This window comes from Idiotropiscis lumnitzeri, chromosome 18 (genome assembly GCF_059441095.1).
Source record: "Idiotropiscis lumnitzeri isolate Australia: NSW breed Sydney's pygmy pipehorse chromosome 18, RoL_Ilum_1.0, whole genome shotgun sequence".
NCBI lineage: Eukaryota > Metazoa > Chordata > Actinopteri > Syngnathiformes > Syngnathidae > Idiotropiscis > Idiotropiscis lumnitzeri.
The window spans coordinates 11893670-11906945 of record NC_142408.1 but is presented as its reverse complement, the minus strand read 5'-3'; the positions used below and the strand labels follow the sequence as shown (position 1 = coordinate 11906945).

Genomic DNA, 13276 nt, shown 5'->3' with positions numbered 1-13276 from the left:
CAAGTTCTTTCGTACGGACCCAACTCTGTCAGAAACCAAGGACGCCCCGGTACTTTTTAACATACTTGTAATTGCAACTATTGTTATTAATACAGTGTAAAAGTACTCAACTTTGAACATGTATGATAAAAGCTGAGTGAAGGTGCAGATGAATCTCACACACGGTGAATTTCGGTCTCTGTTGTTCTTCTTCAGAGGCTTTTTAGAGTTTCCAAGTTGCCTAGTGATGGATTGCTTCATATATTTTATGACAAGAGTGGAGACACAGCAGGTTCAAGCATTTCGATACGGTAGTATACTTGTCTTCCATTCTTTAATAATTTGCTAAGTGACGAACAGCATTGGACATCGAACATTTCGGAATTCCAAGCTGCAAGAATTGGTACAGGCAAGAAATAGTTAGGAAGCTTACAAAGCAAGTCAATAAATACATAGCACAGTGGAGTGATATAATACGCATGGCCTGATCCATTTTATGTGAGACAAAGTTTGTAGCGCTGCACACAACTTGGAACAGTGATATTATATAGATTCTAGTGAGATTTGTTGCCATGGCAATAAGGTCCTAAGCCTTTCAATTTGAAGCAAGTGTACCATCAAGTTGACTTGGACGATGAATGAGACATTCTTCTTTGAATAAGTGGCTGGATTTCCCTCTGCGTTTTCAAGGATAATTTATGTGGCTCTTAGTCTCCAATTGGCAGAAATCTAAAAAATTGACATCCTAATGAAGTGTACTCTCACTGTGTCTTGATTGCAGGGCAACCTGGTGGCTATCAAGCACGTCAACAAGAAGAGAATCGAGCTAACCAGACAAGTTTTACTGGAACTGAAACATGTAAGTGAAGGTTATAGAAAAGATTTGACCATGAGTTGGATTCATTGGATTGTTTCTCTTGATTGCTTCAGGAAGGTCTCTTATGGAGCGAATTATTCATACAATCAAAGGATAAAACTGTATGACAATGAATTAAAATCAATTCAAAGGATTTTAGTTCATTATTTAGTTTTTTGTTCATAATTGTTTATTGCTTGATTGTTGTCTTTCGCCGCCTTTTTTGTTTGTTTGTTTGTTTGTTCTTTGCTCCGGTGTACGTAATTCAGGTAGCGTTTCTGACAGCTAAAGATTTCCGTGTGCATGTAGAAAATTTCATCAGAAGTAATGAGGAGACCAGAGATCAGAATCAGCAACTACCTAGTAATTGTTGAGTTACAACCAAGACCCCACATATTCACGAAATGTCCTTTTCCACCTGTAAAATAAAACAACCATGTGACATGATTGTACTTCTTCCCACTGCAGACAAAAAGCATTCATTCAAGGTTAAAATCTGTCCTCTTCATTCAAAAAACTCAGAACTGGCAAAATATAATACAACATGACGTGCAGCCGTCATGTGCGGAAAAAATAATGGTCAATGATGGCCAGGACCGTCCGGAAAAAAAACCCCAAAAAAAAACATGTCACATGCAGCTTTGGACAAACTTTAGTCTCAAATCCAAATTGAGTGCTAATATGCAAATTGTGTCTCATCTCTCTCTCTCTCTCTCGCTATATATATATATATGTCATGTCCACATATCCACACCGCTTATCTTGTACAGGGTCGCGTGGGGGAGGGGGGTGCTGGAGCCCTTCTTTCTTGTCACTTGCCACGTGATTCACAGCCGGTTCGAGTATATCAGTTAGGGCTTCCTGGAAGCTTGCACGGCCTCTCAGTCAGTCAGCAGGCCACATGGGACAGCGGCTGCTGTCTGAACTGGCAACTTCTCAGACCTCCCAGAGGCCCGATCGGCCGTCAAACCTCAGCTCATGAAAAAGCCAACCAGATGGGGGCCGCTGGTGGAAACTTAACCACTTGTCTCCCAGCTCACCCTCCCCCAAAAAAACCCACCCCCACCCACTCACCAGTCAGTCTTCAGCAAGAGGAATTATATAGGCCAAAGGGTAGGCTAACATCTCCCAGGCTGTAAAACAGGAGCAAGCGACTCCCGGGTTTTGCTGTGAGAACGGCTGTCAGTCATGAACTTTGAGGGAAAAAAAGTTACCTACTTGCTGAATTTACAAACACGGTCTTTCCTGCTGGCTTTGGAAATGTATTTGTTTAGTACTGCTTGGCTGGGGTCATGCTAAAGGCACCAGGAAGACCTAAAAGTCCCAATTTTCCCACTGTTCTGAATTACGAGTGCTGAGATTCGATTGCGTCGATCATCCGGATTTAGTCGTTCAGATTCTGCTTGGCTGTGGTGCTCCTGCTTGTTCATCCTCTCAACACGTCGTTTTTTTCATCTCCCATACACACACTGCCTCATTCATAAGCACCAAGACCAAATTATGCACTTGCACGATTCAACTAGGTGCCCTGGTGCAGGAATCAGCCTCAGCATGTAGAAATAGACATTGTGCCAACTAGCTGACTGCACGTACGAGAGTTTGATGAACTGCTGGCAGGGGTGATTCCAACTCTGAATATAAATGAACTGCCAGTCCTTTCCCTTGTCCTCTGTTTCCACAGAGTTTGAGAAATGTGATGTTTGGAAAGTTACACTGTGTTTGTGTTATTTTCAGATGAGAGATGTCCAGTTTAACCACCTCACCCGCTTCATTGGAGCCTGCATCGACCCTCCCAACATATGCATCATAACGGAGTACTGTCCCCGAGGCAGTCTTCAGGTAGTGTTTAAAAACACTTTAAATAGCGGGATATAATCCTAATATTACAATATCTCCAATCAATGTTCCAGTTTTAATTGTAATTCAGATCAATCACATGATTCTTACAAAATAAACAATTCAGAAAGAAAGTCACATGATTAGAAAAATAATCATCATATTTTTTTATATTTGAACTCCAGCATTTGTCTTTAGTTCTTTATCGTCCACAGGGTTCTTGATTTGATGGTTTTAAAAATATTCCCTGAAAGTTCAAAGATTGAGTGAATATTTTTAAAGCTGTTCAAACAATATTTATCTGTGCCCTACTTAAGCCACATGACAACACTTATTGTTCAAAAACTATTCGACTCCTTTGTCTTCGTTTTTATGAAGCCACGTTTGAGTTGAAAATTTGTGTTTCGGGCATATAAAGAACAAGACAGACTAATTTTGTGTCTTTTTTCATTAATGAGTTCTTGTGTTGGCATAGCACATTTAAAAAAAAAAAAAAAAAACTCACAGGATTTGGCAAACTCATTTCATCCATGAAAAGTTGAGGGGATGGCAGATGCCAAATGGCTGAATAAAAAGTATCATCCATCCATGCAACTCTGTAAGTGAGCCGCTATTGCTGGCAGTAACTATTTCTCAAATCTGCCCAGCACCAAAACTATATAAATGAAACTATTCGGTAGTTTTATTTAATGCTCACCCCAAGTGAGTTAGGTTTGACACATTTGTGTCTTTGTCTTGGAGAAATGCAGTGCAGGATTCTTTAAGGCGTCTTATTTTTGGCTCGTCTTTTCTCTTCCAGCAGCTTATTAAAACGGACGAGCTGGGGAATGATGTGGAACTGAGCCGTGTGCTTTATCACTGACAAAGGTTGAAAAGTATTTCTTTGTCGATGGGAGCAACTGTTACGATGTGACTGGTTGACAACTGTGGAGTCTGATTCCACTAACTGGCCGCGTCATTAGCATCTCGCGGGTTGGCATGTTGAGTCCCTGAGCATATGGAAGAATGCACATGGTCTGGCCTTAAAGGTGTTTTGGCTCCAAAAATAAATTTTGAAGTAGACTCTAGCTGAAGAGATGCTCAGAAAATAGATGTTTTCCTTGTCTTTTTAAAAGTTGACTACTTTCTGGTAATGATGAGCTTGTGTGTATGCCTTGCAGGACATTCTGGAGAATGAGAGCATCAACCTGGACTGGATGTTTCGCTACTCACTGATCAATGACATCGTGAAGGTACATGTGTGGGAGGGGTGAAGTCACAAAGGCATTTCCAACAGCAAAAAATGATGCTTTGTGAGTCTCGGAGAAACATAGAAACTACCTAGGTTGTTGCCATGGTTTCGTGTGGATAGTGTGGAAGCGAGGCTACAGACAATATGAATTGGCACAACGTTGCATACAGTAAATATTGCCGTTACACCGCATGGAGCGAGAGAGAAAACATCATTCTTAACGCTGCATATTTCCTTCCAGCTTCATCAAATCTAATCATGGATTTACTGAAAAAGATCTTTTCTGACCTCGAGAACACAGATGCTCTTTGTCACGAGATCCGACTCTTGGAAGGGTTCAATATTGAACTGCATGCATAATGAAGTGCTTCAGCTGAATTGCTCCATACAGATAGCAGAGCCCAGTAGAGAGGAGACACCGCTCAAGCTTTTTAGGGATGTTTCCACAAACTGACTCAACTGTTTCCACCAAATATTGAACATGAGTCCATCTCCACTGCCCCCTGGAGAAATTAACAATAATTTCACAGAAGTCTCCCGAGACAGTGATGTCCTTGAAACATGGCCTTTTTTTCAAAACCCTCAACATACATCCACTTGTCTGTGCTTATTGTTTCCATATGTCCACAGTTAAGTACGCTTGTGTGTCCTCATGTTGAAGGGAAAAAGGGTGCCTTGATGCATGAATGAATGTGCCTCTGCTTCTCCAGGGCATGAACTATCTTCACAACAGCTATTTTGGCTGCCATGGAAATCTGAAGTCATCTAATTGTGTGGTGGACAGCCGATTTGTGTTGAAAATCACCGATTATGGATTGGCCAGCTTTCGCTCATCCTGCGAAAACGATGACTCTCATGCTCTCTATGCGAGTAAGTTGCCTTTGTGCAGATCAGATGTGTTTACAATGTTCTTGCCTTCATTTTGACAGTACCTTCCTTTTTAGAGAAGCTGTGGACAGCTCCTGAGCTACTCATATACGACCACCATCCTCCTCAGGGGACGCAAAAGGGTGATGTGTATAGCTTTGGCATCATCCTGCAGGAAATAGCCTTAAGGAATGGACCTTTCTATGTTGAAGGCATGGACCTCAGCCCCAAAGGTGAACTTAACAACTGTGCATCCTATTGTCCACTTGATTGGCTAAATCTTTTGTTTCCAACTAGCATTAAAATAATTATATGAATAGTTCAAGGGAAATAAATTATATTTCCAGCTTTTTTTTCATGGTCTATACATCTAGATGTATTAACTCAGGACAGACCTTTTAGATTGATTTGTCATTATGATGACGTTTTGAACCTGAGAGACGGGGGATAATTGATCAAAGCATTTGCACAAGCACTAACATACCCAATACAACAATTTGGAATGTCCTGAAATGAAACACACATGCACAGGTCTGCTCATTGTATCAACAGCAGGAGAAGACGGACATTGTGAGAGCTGTGAAGAAAACTAGTGTTGATACTGGTATCGGTATCGGTACCGATACTGCCTTAAAATACTGGTATCGGATTGGTACCACCCAGTATGGTCCCGATATTGACGTTGGTATCATAATTCAAACGCTCCAAAAAATATTTTTAATAAATTGAACTTTGCTATAGGACAATGATTTTATTGTCATATTCTGACATCAGTGTACATTCGTACGAAATGTAAAAGATTTGGGGGGGTTCAAAAAATCCATTTTCATCTTCACAATTACACATAATGCTTAAAATTTCAATCAAATGTAATCTTTATGACCCGGTGTACATGAAAAAGAAAACCATAACTGATATCAAGTGATGTATGTTGTGATGGTGTTAGGTGGTCATGTTGAAGATAGAATTACATAAAAAAATTGTGCTTCTATTTGGAATTTTAAAATGTATTGGTACGGTATTGGTATCGGCCGATACTGCACAGCCAGTTCGCCGTATCGATATCAGGACCCAAAAAGTGGTATTGGAACAACACTAAAGAAAACCCCAGACAACTGTCAGTGGCATTACTACCAAACTCCAGCAGGACAGAAGTGAAGGTATCACAATCCACTCTTCAAAGATTTCTATAGAAGACGTAAACAGTCCATAGATAAAAATCACTCATCAGCAAAAAGAATCAGAAGGCCAGATTTTATTTTGCAAAAATGTGCAGAGAGTTTTATGGACTGATGAGATCGAGATTACCCTCTACCAAAGTGATAAAAAAAAGGCTAAAGTATGAAGAAAGAAATGATCTGCTCACAATCTAAACACACAAGGTCATTTGCGAAGCATGGTGTCGGCAACGTCATGGCTAGAGCTTGCATGGCTGCTTCGGGAATGGGCTTACTAGTCTTTATTGATGATGTAACTCATGCTGGTAGCAGCAGGTTGAAATGTAAAGTCTACAAAACCATTTTGTCTGTCAAATCACTGAAAAAAAAACATCCAAACTATTTGAGAAAAGCATAATCCTGCAACAAGATAATGACCGAAAACACACGACCAACACGACAAAGGACTTGATCAAAGTGGAAGGTCTTAGACTGACCAAGTCAATCACTGGAACTTAACCCAATAGAGTATGCATTTCACCACTTGAAAAAAAAAAAAAGAACTGAAAGAGGCTGCAGTAAAGGCCTGGAAAAGGAAGTCGTATAGGCTCGATGCAGTGATTGCAAGTAAGAGTTGTTTGACACATCTGGATGCAAATACTATGGAATAAAAGCTGAACCTCTGAACCTTTGTCTCAACAAAAGCAAAGATAATGACCTGGCTGTCCCAATACTTTTGGGTAGAACTGCAAGGGCAGCTACAAAGTGTTCCGATATTTTCAGCGGCGATTTTCTGAGCCTCAGGCCGTGCATTCCAGAGCTGAGGGGCCCATGACCACATAAGCTCGACCACCTTTTTTGCTTTGAGGCATCAGGGCGAGCCAGTAGAGGCCTGTCTGATGTCTCACACTGGAGCTAATTTCAGAAATGGAGATGGGGGCTGGATGTATTAAAGCTGATTGGTAACATGATTTCGAAAAAGGACGAGTAATAAGTGTAGTCAAAAAACTGGGCCGATGGGATTTTGTCATCTGGTATGTATTAAAAGTCAAGCTGCTGCCTTTTATGCGAGCAAAAAAAAAACTGTTTGGGCACAGTTCTGAAAAGTATAGCACTTGTACTTGAACCCAATATTATTATAGCATAGAATTTTTAAATAACATTTTACTGTAGTTTTCTCTGCGTAAAAAAAAAATCACCACACTCTCGTTTTGTTTGCATTCAACTTCAAATCAAAACCAAATATTGCTTATCAGGTGATGACAAGGCCTCAATTGGGAAATGAAAACCTTGAAAGCAATTCAAGAGCAAGTGCTCAACCTTTGCATAACCACAATGGCTGTTTCACATCCCGTTGGGGGATTTTCGTCACTGGATGACGTTTGTTTGGTGTTTATTCACTGTCACGCTCAGCGGTGATTGTACGAGTGCCACTAATCCATTAACAGGCTAAACGAGCCTGCACCTTTTCTGAGGTCTGATAAAATGCTTTAAAATAAGAGCAGAGTCTTAAACCCCTATGGTAGTTCTTTCCAAACACTTTCAAAACCAAGGAAGAAGAAGCAGCGATAACCTTTTAAGAGCTATGTTTCCAAAAATGTCAAATAAAGATTTGTTTTGCATTTGATCCAACTGAACCTCTCCTCTCCACTTCAGAGATTGTTCAGAAGGTCAGAAACGGCCAGAAGCCATACTTTCGGCCAACGACGGATACGAGATGTCACTCAGAGGAGCTGACCATCCTGATGGAGGGCTGCTGGGCCGAGGACCCAGCAGAGAGACCAGACTTCGGCCACATCAAGATCTACATGGCCAAACTCAATAAGTAAGGCACCGCCCTCTTCTTGCATTTCAAATTATCTTCATCTTGGCAAGTGCCTGCGTGATTTTGTGGTTACAAAACATGCATGGAATAAGTACTTCTTGCAAATGTGTGCTTATCTTTGAATGAAAAACCAATCCCTTTGACGGTCACCGTTGTGTACAAGCTTTAAAAGTTTCTTCAATTAAAACTTGAAATCACAGAAAGCGAGGCAACATGTACGGTTCTAAACGGAAGCAGAAGGAATCGATAAAGACGATAACACCCGTCAATGGTGTTAAAACAATTAGTAATGATCATGGGCAAGCTTCCTTTTCCTTATCAAGTCACTCAATCGTCTAGCTCCTTGTTGCCGTTTATCAGCGGTGGTTAGCTCGCACTTAATTGGGCGAGAGATTTTGCCGATCTGCTTTCCAACCACAGCGTGGTTTAAGCAACCCCCGCTGCCCTTTTGAAATGATTTCCAATTCATCAATGTACGCGTATGTGAAGAGTGTGAACATTCCTACCCTTTTATAAGTGAATGTCTTAATCTATACTTTTGTGGGCGGTGTCTTAGTCTACTATGTATCGCATGAATTCATTGGCTAACAGCCAATTAAAGTGATGGATTAATGTCTCAACATTTTTTTTCCTACGGGTGTGTTGCTTGTGGGATGCCCGTAGAAGGGCCAATGGTGGCATCTCCGCCCCTGATTGTCTTTGCGTTATTTTTTCGCCCCCCATCCCCCAAATGCCGTGCTGTTGCATTTCCACTTGGAGTAAATTGTACAAATATGTTTGGTGTGTTTTACCACTTGTACGACCTCTCCTTCACTTGCTGTCAAATGCCGGATCATCTTGGCTGATGTATAGCTTTCCATTTGGAGTGGCCGGGAGTACGAGAGCTCTGCGTGATTGATAACCTCTGAATCACTCAAGGAAGAACTTGACAGTGGCACGCACAGTCCTCCCACATGTGCATGAAGCCCTTTGTTACGCAATGCAGCTCGCTAATGCGCTGTTTGCTGGTTATTTTCATTAAGTAAATGTATGTCGTTGACGTGACGTGATGGATGTGCTGTTGTTATATTTGGCCTGCTCATGAGCTTGGGCCTGAAGGGCGCTGTACCAAGAGGGGTGTTCAGCACTAAATGGTTTGTTTAACCCGTACAGTGTTAAAACTCCACCAAAAGCTGACCTCTCACTGTGCAAGTCCATCTGTGTGTATACTACGTGCTCTGTACTACAAGTATGTTTAACTACTTTGAAAACAAGAACGCACTCAGCCGGTCGCCACCAAACTTCAGTTTTCTGCGCCTGTAGCTTAATTTGTTCTATCTGTAATCGGAATCTTGAAGTACTTAATAATACACATTTATCAACCGTGACTGGGCCTGATGTTTCCCTGAAATGATCCGAATCTCGTGTGGGAAAATAAGAGTGACGTTAATTTTTGACTCGGGTTTTATGTGTGCCTTATTCACTAAAAGAGATTACAAAAACAAATCATGTTTTTTTTTTGTTTTTTTTAAACTTCATACTTTTAAAAAGTGAATGTCAAAATTGAGGCAAACCTAAAAACAACATTATGAGACCAGCCAGACGCCTACTTTATCTAGGGACTTGACACATATTTATCAGCTAATCTCATTAAATATTGTACTGGTTAGATGTTCAAACGAAAGCCAAAAGAGATGATTTCAGTCAACTCTTAGAAACGGACACAATTACATTTACTGTTAAAACTGATGACGGTGTTGATGTGCCAAAATATTTTATTTGTAAAACTAAAGTGTAACTTGGCAAGATGTCAAACATTACCCATTGCTCAGGGATTTTTTTTCCCCCAAGATCATTTTCAAGAACATTAAAACCAACAGAGGCAAGAGCAGGTCTTCTTCTGTGGAAGTACAAAAGTCTGGTTTTATAAAAAGTAGGCCTGTCAATATTAAAGTGTTAACTCAAGATTTTTGTTTTTTAATTCACACAATTAAATATTTGAACCCAGTTAACTCAGTTTTATTCACTTCAAAAATAATTTGCATATCTTGCAAAGCCAAATTCAAACACTGGTCCTTGCAAACCAACACTGCTGGAGTGGGAAGCTTACAACTAAATGTATGGTAATTGTTTCTCAGAAAAAATCCCGTAAATATGACTCTATTTAGATCATATTCAAGGATCAAAGAATTCGGTTAGAACAGTCTTTGATTTCAAATGCACTCCATATTTGGAGATTTTACATTACTTTGAAGATATTATTAAGTAAATACCTGTTAAAAGCTTCACAAAAAATAGTAGTAGAAAAAAATTGATTAATTACGAATTTTTTGTGATTAGTTAAAAAATTTAATCGCTTGACAGCACTAATAAAAAGTGGTCTCGAAATATTTTTTCTGTCCTTGCATAATGTTTTAAACACAATGGAAACATACTGGATGCTTTATTCATAAGAAGTCCGATTAACAAGTCGCTGCAATGATCATGTGGCAAGAGGATGTCTTCATCATTTCGATGAATGATGGAGAAGGTGTAAAGTAAATAATGTGATTGCACACAACGCGATGATAGTCCTTCATGTCTCGGATTTGTAGCTCTTTTAACTTAAACAGCGCGTGGGTGTTTGTAGGATGTGTGACACACAAGAAACATGGCAGGAAGCCAGACATTGATACTTAAAACCACCAATGCGGTACATGTGACTCACAATCTTCCTCCGTTAGGAGTAAAATCCTGCATATATGTTTTTTTTGTTTTTTTTTGTGTGTGTGCACAGTTTGTGTGTGCATGCCTGAGTGCGTATGAATGCAGACATCTCCTGAGAAGTCACATTACACAATACATAGACTACATCATTGCAGAAATATGGGAGCTGCTCTAATCATGATGTATAGGTCATGTAGAATGGCTTTGTAGCTGTATCAAAGAGGCAAATTTTAAAAATGAGAATGTCACTACAATGTCACAAATTTGCTATGATAAGAGCATCTAAATTACTCTATTCTCATGTGTATTGGTTTAAATCGGGGGGGAGGAACCTTTTGATTGGCGGGCCACAATGGGTTCTAAAATTTGACAGAGGGGCCGCTATGTTTTGGAAACCTCACCTCATCGGAGAAAAAAAATACATTTAATTTTAAATGAAAGTGAAGAAAAGCATTCCAACAATATAAATATGTCTTTGAAAAACCACAGTATTTAGAAAATAAAACATGAACAACATTTATTCATTTAATTTTGTTCAGGTTCGGCGGGCCGATTAAAACATTTAATGGGCCGCATGTGGCCCCCGGGCCGTAGTTTGCCCACGCCTGGTTAAAATGAAACCCATTATTTGCCATTATGGAAAAGATGATGGATCATGAAAGGAGCTAACCCCCTCCCCCATCTCACTTCCAGTGAGAGTTGCAACAACTGGCAACAGTTGCCTAATTCTGCTCTGTGTTTTGTGCAGGGAAGGCAGCACCAGTATTCTGAACAACCTGCTATCCAGAATGGAGCAGTACGCTAACAATCTGGAGAATCTGGTGGAGGAGCGAACGCAAGCTTACTTGGAGGAGAAACGGAAAGCGGAAAATCTTCTTTATCAAATTTTACCACAGTAAGAAGAAAAGAAAACGCTCATAAAACACATTCTTGTCTTTGCCCACCAAGGATTTAAACTGTGCAAGATTGTGACCAATTCCAGTTTAGTGCTTTTTCTGTCATTTGATATTTACTTGAAAGTGACCCATATACAATACCATTGTGACCACTGTGATGTAATGCTTATCTGCAACAACCAGCCTGCTCACGCACCCAAAATGCATTTATCGGGCAAGATAAATGTTTTATGTCCTTGGATCTGTTTGTTCAGAGCAGCATCAGAGAGCCCGAAACTGAAAAAAAAGCTCTTTTGCAGAGTAACTTATGGCTGTAGAAATTTGTCTTTGCACATTAAGCATACAACTCTGATACTTTCGATGCATTTTTATAGGAGTGAGGAAAAACAAAACGCAAGAGTTATTATACACACTTAGCATCTATTGAGTCAAACTGATTCGATACAGGGTGATCCAGAAAAACGGGAACTTCTCAACAATCCAATAAAACCAAGATTGAGGGACGCAAAATATTGTATTCATGCAAATGAAATCTTAAAACAATGATAGAATTTTCATTTTTTTCATCAAAATCACATCCTGTAGTTGGCACCCACCTACACGCATGCATTTCAAAATGTTTTTATTTTATTTTATTTTATTTTTTTTTTTAGTCAACCTGTATGTGTTTTCCTACCATAGCGGAATATGTCATCAATTGTTTTGTTTTTTTTTGCATGCATTGCTATGATGCCTGAGTGAAAAATATCAGATCACATGACACTGAAGTGTAAATCAAGGCCAAAATATCCAGCACAACTGCAGTATGAACTCAGCAAATTATGCCAATCTCTCCAGTGGCACTCATCAGACATTTAGTCAACTGCAGTCAGCCCCAGTATTAATTAAAGACCCGTAATCCTCCTCAACACCACATTTCAACTTTTCTCCGTGGTGCAATCTCACTGTAGATGAAAGGGAACAGAATGGCTTGAGAGTCGAGCTACTAATGAAGTTGAAGTAAAGAGCAGATAGTGGGCTTAGGAAGTTTGGAGCCTAGGAAACGCATCACTAGGAAATCCCATCTTTCTCCACCATTCTACACATTTTCCATCTGAAAAAAGCTCATTCGTGCAAAGTCACCCAGTCGGGAATAGATGAGCTTGAGAGGAAGGACCGATGTTACTTTCCCCGCCATTAGCGTCCTCACTCACAGCCTTTGGTTTTCTTTGAGAGAAATATGAACAGAATTAGCTCAGATAATCTAGTATTTAATTAAAACTAGCAGTCATTGTTTTAGAAAGTCAAGCAAATACCTTTACCTAGATGTAACTCATGCAATAACATCCAAACAAACAACCTCTTATTCAACTGACTAGTTCATTTAAGTTTTGAACTCACGTCTCTCTTTGCCCGCAGTTCTGTAGCAGAGCAGCTAAAGCGAGGGGAGACGGTCCAGGCGGAAGCGTTCGACAGCGTCACCATTTACTTCAGCGACATTGTGGGCTTCACGTCCATGTCTGCGGAGAGTACGCCACTTCAGGTAGTCGACTTCAAAGGCTCGGAATTCTTTTACAAATGCGTAAAGCTTTACCTGTACCAATTTCAACTTCCTATCTCCAGTAAGACTAAGACTTCCGAGAGGTTTCCACGCACGAACTGTAACTCAGAATACGACTGCCAGAGTGCAGTGACGCCGAGTTGAGTGCGCTACAAAGCTACCCGGAAAGCTGCACTAGATACTTAATGTGAAACTGTTTTGGGTATTTCGTACGTACGCCTCCCAAGGCTCGAGCAGGTTATCTTCTCTAATGGCAAAAAGGAGTTCAAAGACGAGCTCTAGAATGGCTTCTGAATTCAGAATCCCCGGTCAGATGTTTCTTTTCGGAGTTTGCTGTTGATGGTCCCACTGTTCCTGTGTGTGTTTTTTTCCTTCAGGTACTCTGCCAAAAGTCCACAAGCTTC

General features: G+C 40.3%; 1 protein-coding gene across 1 annotated transcript in view; it reads left to right on the top strand.

Moving 5' to 3' along the window:
• The window catches only part of npr2 (natriuretic peptide receptor 2), a 48405-nt gene that overhangs the window by 30446 nt on the left and 4683 nt on the right, over positions 1-13276 (top strand). Inside the window, exons 10-17 of the mRNA XM_088280647.1 lie at positions 761-838; positions 2570-2674; positions 3832-3903; positions 4613-4772; positions 4847-5002; positions 7583-7751; positions 11185-11331; positions 12731-12854. Coding sequence (XP_088136773.1) covers positions 761-838; positions 2570-2674; positions 3832-3903; positions 4613-4772; positions 4847-5002; positions 7583-7751; positions 11185-11331; positions 12731-12854 — 1011 coding nt within the window. The remainder of the gene's footprint in view (positions 1-760; positions 839-2569; positions 2675-3831; positions 3904-4612; positions 4773-4846; positions 5003-7582; positions 7752-11184; positions 11332-12730; positions 12855-13276) is intronic.